The sequence below is a fragment of the Pezoporus flaviventris genome, unplaced genomic scaffold (assembly GCF_033815535.1).
Source record: "Pezoporus flaviventris isolate CSIRO_AGI_PZ_B2104156 unplaced genomic scaffold, CSIRO_AGI_Pfla_v1 ptg000078l, whole genome shotgun sequence".
Taxonomy (NCBI): Eukaryota; Metazoa; Chordata; class Aves; order Psittaciformes; family Psittacidae; genus Pezoporus; species Pezoporus flaviventris.
The window spans coordinates 10,348,400-10,371,708 of NW_026892626.1; the positions used below are offsets into that span (position 1 = coordinate 10,348,400).

General features: G+C 50.4%; 1 protein-coding gene across 2 annotated transcripts; it reads right to left on the reverse strand.

The window, feature by feature from the left end:
- Positions 1 to 1,291: 1,291 nt before the first annotated feature.
- On the reverse strand, positions 1,292 to 23,078 carry CLEC19A (C-type lectin domain containing 19A). Of its 2 annotated transcripts, none has more exons than XM_061473587.1 (5): positions 22,620 to 23,078; positions 17,400 to 17,565; positions 16,817 to 16,910; positions 15,940 to 16,072; positions 1,292 to 2,385 (listed from the first exon to the last, which is right to left on the reverse strand). In XM_061473587.1, the coding sequence occupies exons 1-5, from the start codon at positions 22,912 to 22,914 to the stop codon at positions 2,378 to 2,380; spliced, it is 696 nt and encodes a 231-aa protein (XP_061329571.1). In that variant the 5' UTR covers positions 22,915 to 23,078; the 3' UTR covers positions 1,292 to 2,377. The 2 variants fall into 2 exon arrangements, with proteins under 2 accessions (XP_061329571.1, XP_061329570.1); XM_061473586.1 differs by lacking the exon at positions 1,292 to 2,385 and adding an exon at positions 14,631 to 15,166 and having other exon boundaries at positions 22,620 to 23,075.
- Between the last annotated feature and the right edge of the window lie 231 nt (positions 23,079 to 23,309).

Here is a 23,309-nt window from a genome sequence, read left to right on the forward strand (position 1 = left end):
AATTCAGATTTGCGGATCATGGCACTTGAATGTAAGGGAAAGGCTGGAGGAGGCAGTCCCTCCCCACCACGGGCAATGTGAGTGCCTGCACCCAGAGGAAACCACTTTATAGCAAGAAGCCCATCCGCAGCAGCACATAATGGCGCAACAGGAGCCGTGCTGTGTTAGGATAATCACATCTTCTGTGCATTAAGGTCGAAGCGAGGGCTGAGCATTTCCAGCCCCCCAGGGGCCAACCCAGCAGATCCAGAGAGCCCACAGCAGGGAAGCTACCCTGGCTCTGCAGGTCAGCTTGTGCCAGATGAAGGAGGAGAATCTTCATTTCTCTGAAAACAGACTTGGTCACTGCTTTGGAAAGGGACAGACCCCTTACCCCCAGTCACCACTGACCACGACCGCAGGCAGACTTAGTGTGAACCATGACCTGATTTTTCTCTGCTTAATGCTGTCAGTCAGGAGTAGCAACATTGAAAGGTGTCATTCTGGGAGCTGGGGAGGGAAATACCTTCTAATTACAACAAATTTTCATGAAGAAGAACCTCTGAGATGAGCTGTGTCTGCTCGAGTGGTAGCGCCAACCAGAGATGCTCCTTTGCACTGACTGGGTTTTAGGAAGACCTGCAGTTCCTTTCCATCACCCTGGGGAGCCTCTAGCTTGAGTTCCTGCAGGAGACAGACCACTGCCACCAATATGGGAAACCTGAGTGGAGAAGCACCTGGGACAAAAGCTAATGACAGCATTAATTAGGGGCAGCAACATGGCCTCACCTGCAAATGCCACTGTGCCACAGCCTCCTTGACTGTTATAGGAAGGAAGAGCAGAGCTGGCAGGACCTTCCCACAGTCCGTGGGAGCCAGCTTTGGTGGGAAGCATTTCCTCAGGGCAGTTTGCTTAAAGAAAACTCATCAAATGCTTTCCTTAGCACAGAAAACTTGCCATGTGCCAGCTGCTCATCAAGCCTGACTACTTTCTGTCCTCTGCTCTGCAAGGGCATTACTGGCCCAGCTGCTGCTCTCCAGCACAAGCACTCGGAGCAAGGTGTGCTAAAAACCCAGATCCGGTCTTTACAAAACAAGGAATCTGGGATTTGGACCAACAGCAAATAAAAGCTGTCAGGAAACATTGGTTCAGTGTTTTCTCCTTGATTTCCCACGGACCTGATGAGTTTCCATTACAGGGCTCCCTAGGCTATGGGGCAGATGCTGCATCTGCAACTCCACACAGTCATCTCCTTTCTCCTCCTTGGTATTTTCCATGCTGTTTAAGCAACCCCCGCATCTGGACACTGCCAAAGGTCCAGCATCTGTGCACTGTCCCTGTGGGTGCTGCTGCCCCCCCCACCGGGAGTAAGCCAAGCTGATGCTCCCCTTTGGGGCTGTGCAGCCAGGTCACTCTGTGCTATCCTGGAAGCCTCACCATGGGGTAGCTCTGCTGCAACGTGGAGTGCCACCAGCCTGGGAATAAGGTGTCTTCAGTAGCAGGGCAGCCTCTGTGACACCTGGGAACTGCTTTTGGCAGTGTATAGAATATCTCAGCCCCACTGATTTCTGGGCTTCCTTTAAAGTCCCTGCACTGGTCCAGCACTTACAGGAGTGACAAGGACACGGCAGCCACTGCCTTACCCTCTGAGAAGCCAAGGAGAGCCCAGTGCTTCCACCCAGGCTGAATTTGGCCTGCAGCCCCAGCATGACCTCAGCAGCATCGCCAGGGCACGAGCAGCAACAAACATTACAGTGACCTGCCATGGAAATAGGATCTTTATCATCTCTCTTGCAAAACACAGAGCATAACATTGCCTCGATTTGCTTACGCTGGCAGGCGTTTCATTTAGTCTCTGGTGGTACTCAAGGATGCCTTTGTCTGGGTTAATGGAAAAACCAAACACACAGAGCCATTTGGAAATTATATGTGCAAAATGAGCATAATAGAAAAACAGGAGTGCAATATTGTCTGTGTATTTTCAGATGTGCTGCAAGGAGCAGAGTGAACATTATCACAGTACATGTCTGTAACTTATCTTACAGGCTCCTCTGATGCCCAGCTTGTGCTGAAGTGTTCAGACAAAGCAGAGAGCTGAGCTGCTCTCCTAAGAAAAAAGACCAACAGATCTAATCTCTGATGGATGTTTATAAGTGGTGGAAACTGCCTCTCTCAGATCACAGTGTGGCATTGCTGCAACTCCAGGCAGGCACTGAGCAGCGTTTCAGGCTTTGCAGAGCAGCTCTCTGCAGGAAGGCAAGTGGCACCGGTTGAACCAACCATTGCAGGAGCTGCCGCATCCTCCCTAGGACACCCCACACTTCATCCTGGACACCTTGGCAAGCACCGTGCCCTGGGTGCAAGGATGCCACAGATAAATACGGGTTCCTTGGGAGCTCAGCTGCCTAGGAAGAGAGAGAGCCCAAGCAGGAAAAATTGTTATCCATGGCAGCAATCAATAACCTTCAAAAAAAGGCAGAGGCCAGTGGCAGTCATGGCTAAATGACAGTGATTTTAGGCTCCGTTTTTAAACTGCTTATTTAGTATTGCAGAAGGGATTTTATAATGAAAACAGGGATCTTTCTCAGACTGGCATATGGAAGCTGTGCTCTTTTGCATCCTGGTCATTACCAGGTAAGTCAGAGAAGGGGTATGAGGTTAATCAGTGCAGAACTTGACTCCATGAAGTCTGTAATTAGCAGAGAACCCAGTTCCCCAAAGCAGCTAGTGGGGACAAACCATTTAACTAGAAGAAATCACTGCAAGGGCAGTTCAGAGAACTGGAGGGGAAACTGCTTTTGGTTTTCCATCACCACTTTCATTGACAACTGTATTGCATTCTTCTGCCCTTGTTCACCAGTACTCCCCATCTCACAGGGATTTTTCACTCTGGCCATTTTCCCACGCAGAAGGATTAATTCTGTTTTATTTTTCATGTACTTCCCTCTCTCTGCTGGAGAGATCCCAATCAGGTTTAATTTTCAGGTTTGTTTTCCCCATCCCTGCTCTGATGGAGCTCCTGTTTTGCTGTACCTCTGCCTGCAATTTCTCACCTGCATCATCTTATCCAAATCACTGCTATTTGGTTTACTCCAGCCAGAAAACTCTAGCCCCTCACCTAATTCTTGTATGAAAGGAAGAAAATGCTAATAAATGGTGATCCTTTGCCATTCCCACCACTTGGGAAGTCCTTGCTGTAAAACAGCTTTCTGCACTGTCACTGCCAAGGCAGCACTACACAGTCTGGCATATACAAGCACAGGTACTTGTAACAGCCCTGTCAAGAAGCTGTAGCTTCTTATCTTGGAGCCTTCACTTAGCAAAAAGATGTCACTGGGCCAAATTCAGATCACAAACAATTTGGATGATGGCAAAGGAAGTGGAAAATAAATCAGCCCTCTCTCTTTTTCCTGGCCTTTCATGGCTGCTTGAAGGTGATGATAGGAAAAAAAACAACCCCCCTCTTTAATTGCACACAAAAAAATCCCCACAGAGATCAAGTTTAGGATGAAATTCAGGGCCAGCTTTAGCACCAGCTCCCAGTCCCTCAGACCCCCATACTTGATTTCTCAGACTCACAGAGACCAGCGAAGGGAAGTGGATTTCATCAAAACTGCCATAATCCACAAGAATGAGAGAATGAGGACATTTCAGGGTCAGCTCTGCTTCGAAAGGCTTGGTGAAGTTTTGAAAGCTGAGGCTTCTATTATAGAGGCAAACCTGCCATCCAAGCACTATTATAGAGGCAAACCTGCCATCCAAGCAGGATTCTCTCTCCCACACTATGAAAACCCACCAAATAGGGGCAGTAGCTGGATTTCCACCCAGCTGTGGGACACCTCCAGCCCTGTGGTCTGGCTCAAGGCCCAGCAAAGCCCATGGGATTTCAACTGCTGTTGGACCAGACCTTGCACACAACCAGGGATGCTCTGAGTCCATCCCTGCTCTTTTAGGGCTACCTTCCTGGCCCAACTCCATGGCAGTAGTCCCACCACTACTGTAAATGGTCATATATTATTGACAACTGCAAGATCCAAGCTGGAGACGGCCTCATTTCAGTGGAGGGAGCCATGATTCATCCCCTATGGCCTATAGCTCATACAGCATATGGCAATGCTTTTTTAGAAACCCAGGATGGAGAGAGGCAGAGACAGCACGTGCCAAACCAGGGAGTGTGGCAAGACTCCCATCTGGTGATGAAGTCGGCACGTGGCTGCAGATGGGCCCCTGCATCCTTCTGTGCCTGGCAGGGACACGTGGACCCCGGGAAAGCCACCACAGCTCCTCTCCATCCTGGCTGTCTCACCCATGTGAGCTGCACTAGTAATGCTCAGTGTGCTTGACTGTTTAATGGTGAATCCAAGCCAGAAGATACCCACAGCAAACCGTGCATCTCTTGGTAAATTAAGAGATATTCTACCTCGCAAAAAGTCTTCAGGTGGCTCCTTCTCCTGTCCTGGATGGTCTCACTTCTCCCGAGATGCTGACAGGCAGATTTAGCCCAAATAGCAGACATACTGTAGTTTCAACTGCACAAACATAAATCCAGAAGCAATTTCACTGCCATTGACAGAGTTGTTCTGGGCTCCTTCCAGCATGCTAGAAATGAGAACCTGGCCCAGGACATGGGCAGGGGTGGATGAAGTATCAACACGTCATTGCGCCTTACTTCTCCTAATCTTTTTATTCAGAAACGATCTATCATTGCTACACATCATAGAGACTTCTTGCGAGGACTGCATTTGCAGCACACAGGGCTCCGGATCAGCACCACCACCGCGAGCCCCAGTGCAACATCAGCACAAGCTGGGGCAAATCCCATTTAAATGGGACTCCTCTGGGTTTGGGACTAAATCATTTGAAGAAAATCACAAAGCGCATCGAGGAGTACAAATGTTCAATAATTCATCAGTGATGGCCAAAACTAATTTAACCCTGCGGTTGTGGAAGTGGCACTTAATTAGCATTCTTATTGCAGAGCCACACACTGATGGCTCAAAATCGTATTCAGAAAGCGGCCAGAGGAAATCATACTTGTGCCAGAGACTGCCAGGGATGCAGTGGAGATGTCCCGTGCTATGTGCACGGTGATAACTTGCCATACAATAACTTACAACAGCCACAGCCTCTCTGAGGACCCCGAACCTGTGAGAGCTGAGCACCACGCAGCAGTCATCCCCAGGCTTTCAGGCGAAGCAGGGCCTGGATAAACCTCCTGACCAGAGATCAGGCAGATTAGATTTCTGGTTTATTGAACCAAGATTTGATCCCTGCAGCACGTGATGTCAAACCTGCTATCCAGGTCTGCCTAGGACTCCAGGAGGCATCAGCAATGCAAACTCCCAGCGCCGCTTGCCCCAGGGTAATGAGCACCACAGAGGCCCATTTATTTCTCGGACTCGAGCCCACCTTTTAATCAAGTCTGGCATCAGTTTCTGTTTGATAAAGCTGAATGTAAAATCACCTCAGCTTTGCTTCCTAGGATGGACAAGCGCAAGGTCCATTCACCATGCTGGAGGGGGCACCAGAGCTCAGTGACCAACAAGGGCTGCCCCCAGAAAGCTGATGCTTGTGTTCCCAGAAGAGATGATGGGCTGAGCCTGCTGTATGGGATGGATCCTCAGCAGACCTCAGCAGGCTCCCAGGCAGGTGCCACCTACCCTTAGAGCTCTGTGCCTGGCTCCCTTGTCACCTACTTCTTTAGAAACCTCTTGCACGTCTCAGAGGTAACCTGCCTGGTAAGCTGACATCCCACAGCTCCCCCCATGTCAGAACAAGGGTCAGAGCCCCCAACACACTCAAGCTGCTTGGTGCTGTTTCAGGGAGCCTGAGCAAGCACCATCACTAAATGCACTAAATTAGTGTTTGTCCACTGAATCAGTGGTGCTTTAAGCACACACTGAGAACCTTGGGGCAGACAGGCACATGTGTACAGCTCCATTTAAAATTAAAAAGTCTCTAAAGTGAGTGACTAAGCTACAGGTTACAACCATTTTAATTTTGTGGCCTCAGCTCCCTTGTACAACCCCCCTGGGTACTAAGCCTTCCTGCACACCCAAACTTTCCCCTGTGAGACAGGGAGGGCAGAAATGCAGCCAGGCTCTGTCCCCACACACACCCAGCTCCAAAATCGGCAAAGACCTGTTATTTCCAGTACATCCACAATAATAGGCATGGGATTAGAGGAGGGAAGAGAAGAAAAGGCAGAGCTCAGTATGCAAAACTAGTCAGGGGGACGTCTCAGTCTCCCAGCAGAGCTGAGCCACACAAATGGCCACTTATCCACAGGGCTGTTCCCAGCTCCTGGCTGATCACAAAATCCCCATAAACAGAATTATGCCCAAACCCATAAACGTTCATTGCTGCCAAAAACCTTATTGGGTACTGGGCCTTCTTCCTATAAGCCATTCTCAGGAGAGCTCAGAGTGCTCGTCCTTCAGCTCAGCCAGCTAATCAGGCTAATGAGGCGATACGCACTGTGACTGCCTACAGTGTATAATCAGCCTGAAATTAGGTTTTAGTGTAAATCTTACCAAGTATGTCGCTTGGAACTTCAAAATGATGTAATTGGGCTCTTCAGCAGAAGAAATGTCCATGGGAGAGACCTCAGTGCTGGTTACACTGGGCAGGATGGACTCTTCATTAGGGACTGTAGCGACAGGACAAGGGATAATGGGTTAAAACTTAAACAGGGGAAGTTTAGACTGGGTATAAGGAAGAAATTCTTTCCTGTGAGGGTGGTGAGGCACTGGAATGGGTTGCCCAGGGAGGTTGTGAATGCTCCATCCCTGGCGGTGTTCAAGGCCAGGCTGGACAGAGCGTTGGGTGACATGGTTTAGTGTGAGGTGTCCCTGCCCATGGCAGGGGGGTTGGAACTAGATGATCTTAAGGTCCTTTCCAACCCTAACTATTCTATGATTCTATGTGGGATGTGGAGAAGATGTGCTGTTTGTACATGAAATGGTTAGGATATAATAGTAATGTAATACATAAATATCTATGTGTGTATTTATATATGGTTAAACACGCATATGTAATGGAGGAAGGGGGTGTATGTGGTTTAGTGTTTTCACTAGGCTTGCTAGAGACTGAGCGTTTGCAGAATGCTCCAGAGAAGTCGTTTTGAAAGTGCAGTTCAGGGGAAAACAACAAACAGAAAATGGGAGGAACATTGTCCTCTTTCAACCTGCATTTGTTACCCTTGAACTAACGTATTACCTGATAGTCTAACTTGTTGTTTAAAGTCACACTTCAGGTGATGTATTGGAGGCAGGAGCTCCACAAATGTTAGGGAAAACATATTTCATCTTGTAAATAAAGGTATCATTTTAAACAGAGCATGTTGCCTTCATCCAAGGTGGGGTTCAGACAGCCCAGACAGTGCACTTGGCCTCTTCCCAAACTAAACTCAGCACTGTTCTCCTCCTGTTTGACTCTACGTTTTCCCTTGCAGGGGGCATCTGCCACAAGCGTTTGTTTTCTGCAACAGCTGAGCAAGGTCTGTGTTAAAACAAAGAGCAGGGCTTTGGGAAGTGCCGCCCTGGCAGCCCAGTTGAGGAGTGATGGTTGCTCTCTCTCTGAGGTGCAGCCCTACTCCATGACCATTCTGCGCATCCCAAAATAGCTCCCTTGTCCTCTTCCGCTTCTCCTTTGTGAGCCAAACCATCTGGGGAGGGATCCCCTTACCCTGCATGTGAGAAGAATTGCAACAAATTTCAAATAAGGAAAAAGTGTTAAGAATGTTGTACCCAAAAATGCCCACAAGAGAAGCAATATATCCTCTAAAAATACATAGATACTAAATCCATTGCATTAGGGTGCAGCCATTTGGCACATGCCGTTAATTGTGTAGGTTCCCTTAGTGAGCACAGACAAGGCTGCTGACAATGCTGGAAAATTCAGACATATCCCCCAAATGGCATATTAATAATGAGAGCTTTCAAAGGAGGATCCGTGACTCATCGGGAAGAAAAATGGGTCATTCACTGCACTGAGCCGCCTGAACAAAACAGCAGCTTTTTTTGGGTCTGCTCAGTTTAAACCAGAAAAATGGAGAAAGCAATGCAGGAACGGATGCGATTGCTGTAGCTGCCAGATGATATGAGCAGTCTAAAACTGGCGGTTTTAAAACCCCACCCATACAGGCATCTTGTGCCTTGTGAGGCTGTATGCTAAAAGCGGGAGTGGAACAAACTGCAAGCGCTCTTCACCATCACCTCACCCGCTCCACCCAAAGCTACAGACTCACCAGTCCTTCCCCAGAAGTCACATCCTGGGGATCCCAGGGTTGAAGGCACCAAACCCAGCAGCACCAGGATGCTGTGGGAGACCAATGGCTATTGCTCTGGCAATTGCTGCCTGTAAGATGCAGCAGGCAGCACCCAGGGGCTCAGGATAAGGTGCAATGAAGGATGAATTTACTGTAGATGCAGAATACACCCAAAAATGTCAAATCCAAGCAAGGATTTTCAGTAGCCTGCCTGCATTACTGCCAGAGTGGGAGCTGCTCTGTGTTGCCTGTGTGGTTGTGGGGCACAGGTAATAGATAACACTGAAATCCCCAGGTATGCTTGGGGAATTGGAGGGATCCTGTGCAAAGCTACAAGCAGTCCCATAGGCAGCTACAGCAGGTCACTTGATTGGAATCAGTGCGGAAAAAAGGCAGGTTACAAAGCTGGCATTTAAAAGTTCATAAGAGATGTTACTCTTATTGCTATTACCAAATACTAATCACTTTCACGACCCAGCTAAGTCCAGGGTAACTACCCATACTAGATTAATGCATTCATCATTTGCATTTAGCATTTATTTGGGACCATGACTTCATGTGATGCTTTGGAGATTAATAAAGGCCACAGCCCTTTCCTGTGAGTGCTTGCCCTCCACACTGATGAAATACCACATTTAATTGCTCTGACCCTCACTCCTGACATTTCCTTCCCCTCTCTCTGCCTGTGACATTCACGTTTGGTGTCTGCTGGGTGCAGCCCATGGCTGGTGGTGGGAGGATGGAAGAGGCTGGCCATGATGGAGACCATGAGGTCCAGCAGCCCATGTGCTCCACATGGACACTGTTGCCAGCCCTGCTGAGCAGACTGGGAGCCCACAGAGGTACTATGTCCTCACGCAGACAAATTGCACAAACAACTTCTGTCTACAGACCTACCACAATGTCCTGCTTCCTAATTTGATTATATCAATGAGATAAAAGAGGAATTAGTGGCAAGTGGGGTTTTGCCATTAAGCAAATACTTGACAACGAGCTCTTAAACTGCTCCTGGATTGTGGGTCAATTGACTTTCAGGAACTCATGGCCATTGAATCTGAGCAGCATCCAAATCAAATTAATTCTGTCTTCAGCATTCAAAAAAGAAAGAAGCTTTCCCTAAGCTGTTCTACAGTCACCTCTGGAAATTCAAGCCAGCCCCACAGCACCAACCTTTCCCGGTGCTCTGCAGCGAGTGGAGTGATATCTTTGCAATACAACAAATCAGAAAGCATTTGATCTAAGCTTGCATTTTCCCAAACCTCAAAGTCTCCATGCACTCTGGAAGTGGAGGATGGTGGTTATTCCCCCAGGAGCAGGACCACAGTCTTCCCATTACAGCTGGCAGGTGTTGCTCCTCCAGCCACGCAGCTCCCACCTCATCCCCCAGTCACACAAGGAGACTGGTGATTCCTCACACTAGCTCTGAGTTAGTTAAACCTCCTCTCCTTCCTACCTCATGGCAGGTTTCCATGCACAGCCATATTTTACTCAAGTCCTCTTGCTACAGAGGTGCAAGAAGAAAGTTTCTCCTGCAAGCCTTCCCCTGTCCCATCCTTACCAAGGTCTCCCACTGCAAGCCACTCGGATGTTGTGTTATCCCAAGCCACTCCATGAGTACAAATGGCTGTCAGAGGGGATGAGCAAAGCCAGCACACACTTTCTAGGCTAGGGGTTATGCTGGGTTTCTGCAGGAGAGATGCAGTTACAACACACACCACACTCCAGCAAAGCAGGTTTCCTAGTGGGAACATAAGAACATCAGCACTCACTGTGGTACAGCCCTGACAGACAATGATCTATTGGCCTGCTGACAAAGAGCTCCACAAATGATGCAATCAACAGCCCAGCATAATTTTTAAGAAATACAAATGAGCAAATACCCCGTTGCCACGGTAACCCCAGGAGCCAGACTGCACAGTTTTGCACATCACCCCGTTCAGCTACTCTTTGCCAAGGCAGCAGGACCGCAGCACCAGGGACCTCATTCTGGGACAGCAACCAGGTATAGCTGAGGAGTACCGGCTCTTTCAGCAGTCTGCCCAAAGAAGCTTCACAGTCACTGGCTCCAGGGGTTTCAGGCTCATGGTGCCAGTTGGGATGCATTTCTCTCTCACATCACCCGCACTTTGGCTCTGGGGCCTTCAAGGCTGCCCGGTTTTATGGGCAGGAACCGCAACAGGAGTTGTGCTGCTGTTAGATCTGCGCCTTACTTCTAATCAGCAGTGTCTCTGGCAATTTGCACTGGGGAATGAGTGTTTCCAGCCGTGTTACCAAGTCCCCGAAGAGCAAAAGCAGTTAACAAAAAACTTTACCATCCTTTTTGGGTACCTGTGCCGCAGAGACCTGCACCAAAAAGGGGTACAGGGCTGCTGACCAGTGGCCAGTTTTAGCATGAAGCCTGGGAATCCTTGGCTACAAAAGAGGGGGAGACTTTAGAGATGCTGATAGGGAGGCAAAATAAGCCCTGGTGCTGGCATGAGGCAGCTCCTGTTTGAGCCAGCCCCGTCCTGGGTTCCCCCAGCCCCATCTCCGGGGGAAACTGGTGCTGCTTGAAGTTTCACTGAACCTTTGTTATTAATGGAGGTGCCATCACACCCCAGCAGCTTGCACTCTTTATGAGCCCACCTTCCATCACACCTCTGGCCCTTCTCTTGGCAGCTGTCTCAGCTGAGCCCCCTGCCCAGCTGAGGGGTAGCTGGGCTCAGCCGTGCCCAGGAGATGCATTTCCCAGCAGGTTTGTCCCTGCTGGCTCCCACCATCTCGCTCATTCCCTGGCAGCAGCAGGGAGCAGCTGGTGCGAGGTGGGATGGGAAAACCCTCCCGCAGAACAGAAGGAACATCTTGGTTAAGCCAACATCTGCTGGGACCCGCACAGCACAGGTCCAAATCCTGCCTGCCTTCTTTGTGCCCTGCCACACACATTTGGGATGCGCTGAAGCTGTGAGGTTCAATGCTAACACCATCACACAGGTAGGTAACATGGTTCATCATACATTTTTGTGTTTCAGGGTTCTATTTGGTGATGAACCTCACAGCCACAGCCAGTAAATGTCTGTAATTTTCTCACTGAGCCGCTGGAAGCCTTTTTTTGGCCCTGAGATATTTTTGTTCTCTTGTCAAAGGGAAACGCTCTGCAGCATCCTTGCCCTGGGGCAGGAGCTGCGCCATTACTCAGGCAATTAAAACCATGGGAAACCAGGGAGAGGGGAAGGGGGTGCACTAGGAAGAGCTCACAGTTCAGCTGTGCAGGCCTTAGCCTCCCAGCAAATTTCAGGGTGAAAAATCATACTGAATAAACAGAGGGAAGGACCGTTCAGCTCAGCCCAGCTGTCTGAGCTGTCAAGATTAGAAACTGGGCAGGAAAACCATCACCAGGCTGCCTGCACCCGGGCAGAGCAGCGCCAGTGCAGCACTTCTCTTTGCAGCTCCCATCCCTGGACAACAGCAGCATATTTCAGGGAGTAAAGAACTATAACAGTAGGGGAAAAGGGGAATCAGAGAGCAGATGGTGCAAGCAGGCCCATCTCTCCTGCCTGCCATGCCAGGCCATTCTCTCTCTTCAAGGGCTGCAGTAATATTGTCTCTATAGACCTAGAAATGGGGTATAGGAGGGTAAAGGGGTTTGTCACCAATAGGCGATTGCTTTTGTTCGCTCCCAGGCTACCTCACACACTCTCCACCCTTACCCCAACTTTCATGCACCACAAAGGAAGATGTTCAGCTCCTAAAGAACCGTGATATAAAAGAGCCCTCAGGTACCAGTCACTTGCAAGTGATGTGCAGGAGAGCTGTGGGAGAGCCCTGCCGCTGCCAGGTTTCCCACTGTCTGTACCATATGGCAAGTCAGGATGGAGAGATTCGGGATAACAGGGGAGTCAGGGGTTACGGGACACACAGCACAGAAAAATAAGGTTAAGTTCAGCCTGAAGAGCCAGAGGCTCCTCCTGGCCACCCAAAGTCTGGGACCATCCATGCTGGGGGAAAGGGCACGTTCTGTATTCCATCGAGCACTGACCTCACCAGATCCACTGGAAGTTCATTAAGGAGGTGAAAACTCCTGTTGTTTTCTGGGTTTTATTTGATTCCTGTGAAACAGAAGACACTATCAAGGACAGAGGGTTGTTTTTTTTAAGTAAGGACCCTGCTGTCAGGGAAGAAAACTGAGTTGGGGTACAAAACAAGGCCCCTGTTAACTTTGGCCCTGACTTTCGGGTCATGCATATTCAGTTCTTTTTACCTGGAAATGAAGATGTTAATTGGAGCTGACAGCTTTCATAGGTTTCCCCATTAGCAATATTTTTAGCCCCAGCAGGGCCCAAGTCTTCAAACACTTTCCCAAGGGAAGGTTTTAACCTTTCTTTTGAAACATCTCACGCCACTTGGAGGGAAAAAAAGAAGAGTTTTTGGCTGGAGGCACACTGAGCCCCAGCCATGCTGAACTCCCGGCTCCTCTGAACCAGGGAACAGGAGGAACATGGAAAAGAAACTGGGGAGAGGCAGCCTAGGGTAGAGCCTGCCATCAGCACCCTAATCTTCCCTGTCCAGTTGATGGGCTCTGGACATGGCTGAGCCCCAGGGGGATCTGTGGGGTTTCTGGGTCTGCTCTCTGTCATGAGGCTGATCTTCACCACAGAGACTCAACCACACTTCAGCTCCAGCACTCAGAACCAGGAGTCAATCAGACACATGTCCCATGCCATGCATATGCCCAACCCTCTTGTTCTCATGTCAGCAGCAGGCACAGGACCCATCCGTGGGCAATCTCTAGAGCAGTGACCAAGATGTTTGCTTAAGCCCTTTTTCTGCCACAGATCAGATCCGACACATCAGTATTTTGTTACCTGGTCAGATACAAGAACTCTTCTTCTTTTTACAGTTGGTTTCTTTACATACTGTTATCATCCATATATAATTTATTGTCTTCTGATGAAGCAAAAGTCTCAAGGAAACCACATTCAATGCTGTCTCCTGCCTAGGGCTGAAAACTATACAAATTGTTCACTTTCCATATAAATATATGGAAAATGTGCATATATATAAACCATTAAAAATAATACCGTTTTATTTCTAGGTATTATCCTTTTATATATTTATATATAGAAAAATACATAATCAGAGGTGACAGTATTTCCTTATTCTAGAAACCTGCTCCAACACACACATTCCACTTACAGCACCACTGTCATGCCCACCAAGTTGTGCCACTTCTCCCTGAGTGGAAACTTATTTTAGCTGAAAGCTGAGCTGAGGAAGCACTGAGGAAGCAGTCACGAGCTCCTAGCAGAGCCTCAGTTATTTACCTCATTGTATCCAGTGTAATTGCTCTGGAAAATCTTAGATTTGGAATCCTATGTGTCTAAGGTGGTGACCTCATGGGAGACCAGACAAGTTTGTGAGGTTGCCTTTGCTCGTCTTTGCAGGCAGTGGCTGAGATGAGGGAGCCCAGGTTTGTCCTGGCTGCTCTGGTGCTGTGAGACCCTGAGGCTTTCCCAGAGCAGGGACAGAAGGGACACATCTGGCAAGGGCCAGATGTGGAGGCAGCCCCCTCTGCACAGAGCTTCTTGCAAAGCCACCTGGGTGCCACGGGGCTGTGTGGGACCAGAGGTCACACCACAGGGGCTCTGCAGGGAGCACTGGATTTATTGTGCTTGACTGGGTCCAGCAGTGCCCTTGCACCCACGTCCCCTGAAGGAGAAGCATGTTTTTGTCTCACCAGCACTGCCCTTCCCTTGTGCTCTGGCACCACCACTGAAGCCCTGCAAATTCACCCATATGTAAGGGCAGGGTCCCACCTCCCTGCTAAGTAGCTCAGACAAAGCACGCCAGGGCCACGAGCACAGCCACACACAAATCCTCAGACATGATATACCTGGAAGATAAAAGCACCTCTGTGATGCCAGCACGGAACAGGACATCAGCAGTGACTGTGGGAACGACTGTCATCTCACTAGGGAACAGGGTCACACCAAAAGCTGTGAGCTCTTCCCCCCCAGGGAAGGTCTGTGAGGCAGGCTGGCCCTCAGCTGGTGCACATAAGCCTTCACCCACCTGCCTTGTCGTTTGGACAGCTCAAAGCAGCCCGGACCAAACCCTGCTCACCTGCTGCAGGCAGGGATGTTGTGAAGGTGTGGGGTGCTGAGTGACCCCACGTGGTGATGCTGTCTGGTTGATGGGGCCGGGTGAAGGACAGGGTTCTTCACAGGCTGCCCAGGTCCCCCAGAACCAGCAGAGTCAATGAAACAAACCCAGGCATTTGGTTCCCCCAACACACCTTTTTAATACAGACCAGACCAGAGTAAAACCAGGGCCTTTGGCACAAGACTCCATATCTCAGGCAGTCGCTGTTACTCAAGCACTAGAAAGCTGGAGGAGCCTCCACCGGCTGTTTGCTGTTTATTTTAGTGGAGAGAAAAATAACACATGTGAGAGGCATTTTGTATAACTTAACAGAAAATAATACTTTTCCTCCACTCTTCACAGGTGAACCGGCAGAATAATTTCCTACACATGGCTACTCTTTGGTGCTAACAGTTTGGTGTATTGCTAAAATCATGGGTTTCTGCTAATACACTGCAATAGTTGATCTGAAACCCAAAGCCAGGCCCAGGCTTGGGGACTCCTTTGCTGTTTAACACAGCTCCCATCACTGCTTGCCCATGGGGAGGGTGAGCATCAGGTTCATCCCCACAGCACTCCAGGAGGGATATTGCAGCAGGGGTCTGGCTGGGGATGCTGAGCAGCTCCACACTCTCTCCACCCGTGCCACGTCCTGGCTGTTCTTCCGTGCCACTGGAGAGGTGACCCAAAATGAGGGGAGCTTGTGCAGCACCAGCAGCCTCAGTCCAGGGCCAGCGAGGGGATCTTGCAGACGAAAGGGAAGGCTCTGCCGCAGGCGTTGTCATTCCAGGAGCGCAGTGCTACCCCACAAAAGAAACAAGGCGTTAGCTCAGAAAAGGCATGGGGGGTATCCATGCACCACCCTCAGGACCAGGACCTCCTGCCATTGTAGGAGGGTTTTCCTACATGTGCTTCCATTTGCACTGCTCCCATCCCTGTCCTAGGGATGCTGGCAGAAATGCCTGACCCAGGCACAAACATGGTAGCGCGGAGGCAGCTGCAAACAGCTCTGTACCCTAGGGAACATCAGCAGGGTGTCCATGGACCAGGCATTTACATATGTCCAGGGGTCTGGATACACCTGACTGGTCTCCCTGGCAATGAGGGTGGGAAGTGGGATTTTTGCACAAGCAGAGATTTTTGCACAGTGAAATGCCCCTGGCCTGAGGGAGGGAGGGAAAAGCTGGCAAAGGAATGAGTGTTTCCATGGGCCTCCTGTGTGGGAGGAGAAAGAGGAAAATTTGACCTTTGGCTAAATTTGGTAATTCTTCCAAGTGGATGATGCTCCCCTCCTTATTGCCACTGCTACGGGAGGGGGAGCTAGGCTCTGGGCGGAGAGGGAGCTAGGCTCTTGGCAGAGGGAAAGCAAGCATATGTGTGTGTGTGTACGTGGTGAAAGAGAAAACACGTCCCTTCTCTGCAAAGAAAAGAGAATAGTAATAAAAAAATTAAAGTGCAAGGTCTCACCTACCAGCAAGCTCTTCAGAATAGATGAGCCGCAGTGGGTTTAATGTACTGACATGCAAATGAGACTTAAGGTGCCCTCAATACTGGGCACCTCAACACCACTCACCACTGCTGTGCCGGTACCAGATCTGCACGCAGTCCTCCTCCTCTGGGATGGAGTGGATCCCATCGTCAGGCTGACTGCCATCCCAGTACTGGTAGTCGTAGGAGGAGCCGTCCGTCCACTCAAAGTGACCCTCCTGGCACGGGGTGAGCAGAGAAAGCCGTGACTGCAGAGCCGTGCTTGCAGAGTGGGGGTCCCACTCCCATGTACACCCATTCTCCATGGGAAGAGACTGCCACCCCTCAGCAAAGGCCAAGCAGCTTGTCTGCATTTTACAACTGATAACTTATGCTGGAAAACCCCAGGATTCACCGTGTCTCACCAGGGGAAGCCCAGAAATTGAACACATTTATTTTTTAACACACCCACCCAATCCTGTGTTCCTTTCATTTTTCCTTTTCCGTTGCTTTCCCAATATCTACAAAACGTTTGCTGGCTCGGGGCTGTTCTCCTGATGGTCTCAACTTTTCTTTGTTGCATACTAGACTATATATTTCCAACATGTCAGCTTTGAAAAGCTACAGGGTATCACAAGAAAGCAATGAAACTTGGTGATTTTTGATATTGGAGATGTTTTCAGTTCATTTGCTCTTCTTGGACCAGCAACACAATACGCCTTCCATTAATCCATTCATAAAATATGATGTGAATAATCACTAATTATCAATCTATTAATTCTAGTAACACTTTTCATTCAAAATCAGACCAGAGGAGATGAAAATATGACTTTCCCCCGAGTACTGCACAACAGACCCTACACCACCACCTGATCAATGGGGCTCTAAGGAACAAAGAATAAAGCCAAGTGGCTTTCCCAGGGGAAAGCATGGGGCAGTGAAATTCTCAAACCATTTCCCACATGGCTGCAGGGAGCTCTTACCTGCCTCAGGTCATTGAGTCCTGTCCAGATGTCGGTGGGGATTCCCGGCACACGGCTGTTCACCAGGTCATACACGAAGACGTTTTCTTCCCAGCTGGAAAACAGAGCAATGCACAGCCACTGAGGGAGTGTGTCAGGCAAATGGCCAGTTATGTCCCTAAGCGTTCACCCTGTGGCATGGCCAAATGGGTTCCCCTCATCTATTTGCTGCTGATTGCTTTCCTGCGTCTGTGCAAGAGGTGTGTAGTGTGCGGAAGAGCTAGGGGAGAGGGAATAGAGGAAAAAGCCTGTATAATCATGTTGTATTTCTTTCCTTTATCAAGAGTAAAAACCTACAGGTTTGGCTAAATATAGGGAATAATACATCAGTTTCCCTGCCAGGCCAGGAAAAGGCATTTTTTACATTGCCTTAGTGTGCCCAGTGCATGAGAGTTGACCCAGTTGCTGCTGCAGAGGGATGCTGGGCTGGGACATGACCCTGCAGCTGGCCCAGAGGATGTACTGTGGGCATGGGACTTTGTCCCTATTTTCCTTCTTCCCCAGGCTGTGCCAGGGTGGGATGACACATTTCTGCACCCCTCACCTGTGGATGGAGGTCAGCTTGGCTGATCTGATGCCAATGGAGAACTCGGCACAATAGAGGTCGGCTTCAGCCCAGGTCTTGTTGATGGGGAAGTACCGGTAGCAATGGCCCTCATACTCTGTCCAGAAGAGCGGGCAGGAGTAGGCATGGACAGGCTCCGGCATGGCTGGGGGCAGAGCAGAGGACATCTGGCAGCTGATGGTGAAGCAGCATGGCCGGGCAACCAAGCAGGCAACAAAGGCAGCAGTTCCCAGCCTGGCTCCCCCTCACCCAGGGCAAACAACTACCAAACACATGCATGGAGAAACCAGCTGTTGCAGAAGCCATGCAGAAGTTTGCAAAAGCCGACCCACATTTTATGAAATGGGTTTCTCAGTTTTAGCATCTGCCTAAATCAGGACGAGCACTTCAAGCCAGTTTGACATCGGTTTAGACAGAGAGTGCTCGAAATAGAGGCACTGATATTTGCTGCTGGGGAAACCCAGATAAGGGCTCCTGTCACCTCTACCAGGCACTACCGGAGCCTCGGTGTTGTGATGGGAGCTGATAGCCAGAGGCTGTAGGGTTATGGCTGCAATCTGCCCTCCTGCAAGGCCCCCTTGCACCTCCTCCCTTGAGCAACCCCCTCACCATCCCCTGTGTCCCTGGGCCCGGACACAGCCGTGCACGCACACACGTGTTCATTTTCAGCCCCATAAATAGCTGGGTGAGGAGCCTGCCGCCAGGAGCGGTGCCGGCCTATCTGCCTCCCACCACCAGATAAGTGCTGGAGCCCGTGGAGCTGATCCTCCTCCCTCACCACCTTTCAGCACAGCGGGGAAGTCACCCAAAAAGAGGCCATTCAGGGGCAGGACACATTTCTGGAGCCTTTGCAGTTGCCGCTGTGTAAACACTGCAGTGCTGTTAACACATCCCTCTGACCTCCTCCTAGTCATGCTCCCCTCGTCGAGCAGGAAGGATGCAGCACACACACACCACACCACGCAGCACTAACCCCCAAATCTCGTGTCACAGTGACTTAACTCTCTCAGCTGCTGGTGTTTGAGCCTTGGGGAACTGCCAGCTCCCCCAGTTAGTTCCTGCATCCCCATGGGGTCCTGGTCCAGGGTCAGTGCTGCTGCCGAAGTAAGGCAGGCAGGGCAGGGGGAGCAGGGGGCGACGGCAGACGTCAGATGCCATGAAATTATCCAAGCAGGTAACAGGCTCAAGCCTGGAGAGGTCAGGGTGGTGCTACAGGACCTCGGGTGCTGGGGAATGGCTTTCCCTGAGGGTCCAGAGAGCAAAACCCTGCCAGCAGCAGCATGGGATGTGGGAACAGTGCGGGCAGCATCAGCATGGGGAAGAGGAGGCAGGAGGTGAATTCAAAGCAGTGGTGGGAGCATTCCCTGTGCTGAACCCTTTCCTGCGCTAGTGCTGACAGATCTGGGTGATAATTCCATATTTCAGTCACACGCAGTCCCCAGGCAACAAACACAGATGCAAAGAGCCTTTTTTAACCTCCTGAGCAAGGGGCAGAGGCCAAGCTGACTGCAGAGCCCTGTGGTGCTATCACCCCACCTCAGCATCCCTTGCCACCCCCTGTTGAGGATCTGTATCTGGCAGCAGCTCTGCACCCCACAGCAACAAACCCACCAAGAGCAGTGAGGGGCTTGAGGGGCTCTCCCATCCTCATGGGCTGCCAAGAACAAAAGGCACACCAGGCTGGGAGAGCAGAATAGCTTTAGGGGAGGGTGGCTAACCTGCAGCCAGCTCAATGGCAATGCAGGATTCAGCTGTCTGATTCATACATGGACCTCTTTGTGTTTGGAAAACCCTTAGAACAGCCCTAGGAAATGGAAATTATTCTACTGTAGCAACAGTACCAGGAACACTGAGGGCTGATGTGATCCCCTGGGAATCAAACCCTCCTCCCTCTGTGAAACTGGCTAGGGATCCCTGTCCCCACCAAAAGCAAAGCAGAGCAAGGAACAGGGTCAGACCCATGGGATGAGGCTGTAGCTTTACCACCAAATCACAGATGAAGCATGTCCCCCCCATTCAGAACAGGACTGGGATCTGGTCTCAGCTCCTGGTGACTCCATGTTGCTGCTCCCTCCTGCCTAAGGCACCTCGGGTGCCTGTGGCAGACAAGCACCACCATCTCCCCCCAGCAACAAGGATTTATTATAGAGACTGCAGCTCCTCGAGGAACTCTTCACCTCTAGCAGTCTGGTGGCAAAATTCACAGGGCTTAACCCAGCAGCATCCTGGCAAACGGGGCCGTTCGCTCCCAGGTGCTAATTGCAGTGGGAGTCCTGATGGCCTGGCTCCGAGCCACTTCCATCAGCACCCCCATGGCCCAGGAAAATCACCTTCCTTCTGTTCAGAGCAGCTGAAACTGAGTCAGAGATGGAGACAGTCCTTCTTTGTTATTCCATACTGCTTCCCATTAGGTAGCATTAATTTGATGAGCTTCGGTGAACCAGAGGTGCCTGAAGGAATTTAAGGTTAAATATACCAAAAAGGAAAATACAGGAGGTCAGCATTTAATTAGCATCTTTTCTCTTAGGTCAGGATCAGAGGCTTTGGCTGTCTCTTTGGAGAACTATTGCTCCCAGTTTTACCTGCAGGAACAATTGGGGGTGCTGCTTTATCTGGGGTCTTCCTTCCTTTGCTTATTTACGGTACAGCAGTTTTAATGTCAGGGCCATGTTTTAATACAGCACACTCAGAATAGGTGTCCTGACCCGGATGAGGAGAAGATTCATATCGGGAAGCTGTTACTAACTCAGAAAAGCTGGAAAATGAGAATTTGGGGCCAGAAAGAGTTTTGTGCTCTCTGGGTTTGTATCGGGGCCAACAAAACTGGAGCCTCCTCATTTCTTTACTAGCTGAGACCCACTGCAGCACCACCAGGAAAATCACTTGTGAACCTCTTGCAGAAGCTGGCACTGCTTTGCCAGAAAGTTTCACATCCCCAAGTGGCCACTTTCCAGTTAGAAATAATTCATTGCAAAAATCCCAGCTGGTATCATAAGTTGTTTTTATTCCAGGATGCTACTGGAAAAGATAAAATACCAACTGTGTGACTCCCACTGATGCAGCCAGCCAAGAGCAGGCTTTGTCCTGAACAGCTTCATCCCAAGGTGCAATGGTGCCTCACCTCCAGTGATCTGCAGGTTTGAAGTACAAAGTCTGGTGCTAGGATGAGGTTGGCAAGAGATGCCCATGCAAAGGAGACTCCTGGGGGCTTGCAACTCCATCAAAGTGTTTTGGACAGCACAGCAGACCAGATCAGTGCTGGCAGCAGATGGTCCTCTTGCTGTAGAGCATTGAAGAGCTCTGTTTCATCAACAGCTGATGACTTAGCACAAAGTTTAGAGACATTAAGAGACACCTCACTGAAACACATGGTCTTGAGACACCCTCCCTTGGCACATGCATAAGCTAATGCTGCCATCTGACCTGAAAAAATCAAGTGAACCTCTTCAGCTCTTGGCAAGTGGCTGGGCTTGGAGGGTGTCCATCAACACTCAAGAGGCTTGTCTGAAGTTCATGCCAATGGAGAAGAGCTGAGGAGATCCCCATTGCGTGGAGGCCTGGGTCATTTCCAGGGCAGAGCTGCCCGCAGAGCCCCTCTGCTGGTGATGCTGAGAGTGTGGGATGGGGAGCGCTCCCCAGCTGATGGTCAGAGCTGGGGCCCAGGACGAGCATCCTGGTGCTCACCAACACTGAATCACGCCTAACCAGCACAGGACCATGGGGAAGGCCAGCAGCATGGCTTTTACCCCATGTTGGCACTGCTGGGGCAGAAGGTGATTATAGCAGATGGATGAGACAACAGGGGAGGCCCAAGACCCCCCCCAGGACAGCTTCAGCTAGGGAGTCCAAAGTGCCAGCTGAGCCAGACCTCCATCCCACCACAGCCTTGACACAACAACCAGCCCACACCCTCTTTATTGAATAAACCTTAAGAATAAAGAATAAAACAGGGGTTTGATGGGCAGGAGCATGTAGCAGGGGCTAAGACAGCACTATTGTGTGACACTGGGACACCTCAGGTCACCCACGGCTTTTAGGAGCACATCCTTAAGCCCTGACACTATAGTCATTACAGACAAAAAGTCCCACCTTCATGTTACTTGCAGTATTTGTCTTTCATTAAGAGATGACAAAGATGACAAAGACGACCTTCAGAACAAGCAGATCAGGGATGGGGTTTTGGCCTCTGTGTGCCTGGGGGGGCATACGGAGCTGCAGGGGATGGTATCCACTGATGGATGTGAAGCTCATTTAATAACTGGGCAATATTTCACACTCTGAAGTTTCTTTAGGCACATGTTACAAATTTCCAAGTGAAATATTAAACACCAGTTGAAGCACATTGGAAGTGACATCCTTCACACAGAGGGCTTTGCTTTTTAGAATCCTGTAATGAAACCAAGCTGGTTTTACAGCTTCCAATCTTCTGCCAGGTATGTTTGGCATTGTGAGGCTACAGCAGACACCACAGCAGCCCTCCTGCAGCCGGCACTAATAGATAGGGGTTATCTTGCAGGGTTTTTCCCTCCCTAATTAGTTTTGGCCGAGCTCCCACGGATTAGGTGTCTGGCAGGAAACCCAGGCTTGCATCGATCCTTTTTCTCACAGAGTCACTGAACGACACTCCGGGAGTCCCTTTTTGCTCACATTCCTATATAAATCTAAGCAGGGTGTGAACAGACTAAGAGCAGAGACTCTCACTTGCATCAGCCCCATGAAAAAGTTTGCAAGAAACTTCAGTGACGCACAGCAGTGGCTATCAGTCACCAACAGCTCAAGAAAATAAGAGGGAAATGAGAGGAATCCTGTATTTGTGCCCACTTCTCACATGTAGTAAGTGTGAATAAATAAATGGGGAGCCACAGTGGATGCCCCAGCCTGTCCTGATGGGCTGCCACAGCACCGTGCCACGTGAGCACATGTTGCTGAAGGCAAAAGATCAGTTTCTTGTGAACAGAAACAAAGCCAGCCCAGATGCAACTTCTATAGCTTGGGAGAGAGAGACTGGGGCTGCTCTTGTCATGTTCCCACAGTGAAGAAAGTTGGTTTCAAGGCAAATCAGAGGTTTGTGGAGCAGTCAGAGAAAGCGGGAATCCAGCTGCTGACCCTGCAGGAGGTACGCACCCTCCTTCCCCAGCTAAAGGCATCACAGTTTAAGGTTACCTTCACCCCCAGCCGCAATCAATGCTTTGCACTCACCTTGGCTGATCTTTATGTTGGTCTGAGGGAAAGCCTGGGCAGTGAACAACGCCGTGGAGAGGAGGGCGCACACATCCCACCCGGTGCCCATGGCCAGGAGGGAGGACAGCGCTCCCAAACCCCGCAGGCAGCCGGCTGCAGTGGTCACCACTCCGTCCGGGACCTCCGAGCTGTGCCAGGGAGGCTGCCGGCGCGGAGCTGGATATAGGCGCTGTGCTACTCCCTCCCCCAGAACAGCGGCTCTCCCGGCGACACAGACCTCCCACCAGCGCTGCCGGATCCCGGCCGCGCTCATCGCATCCCACCCCGAGGGACCTGCGCCCGGACCTTCGCCCCAGCCTGGCTCATGGGGTGCACGCCTCCTCCCAGAGAACCTTTGTCACACGCTGCAAGCGAGCAAGGAAATCCTTGATCTACCCCCAGTTGCTTCCTGAGACACGATTACGTGTCCCCACTTGAGCACTACCCAGCTGGCTGCCTTACCGCAGGGATGCTGGTGGGCATCAGCGGCCAGGCGCAGAGCAGAGAGGGGCTCGGGGCAGACCTCCACCTTGGGGTGACTGAGCAGCATGCCCTCTGCCTGCTGAGCAAGGCTGGCAGCCCATCGAGCACAAGACAAGGTTAGAAGCTGGAAGCAAGGGCTGCGTTGACACGGGAAGCTGCGGCAGTTGGACACCCCGGGTCAGGCAG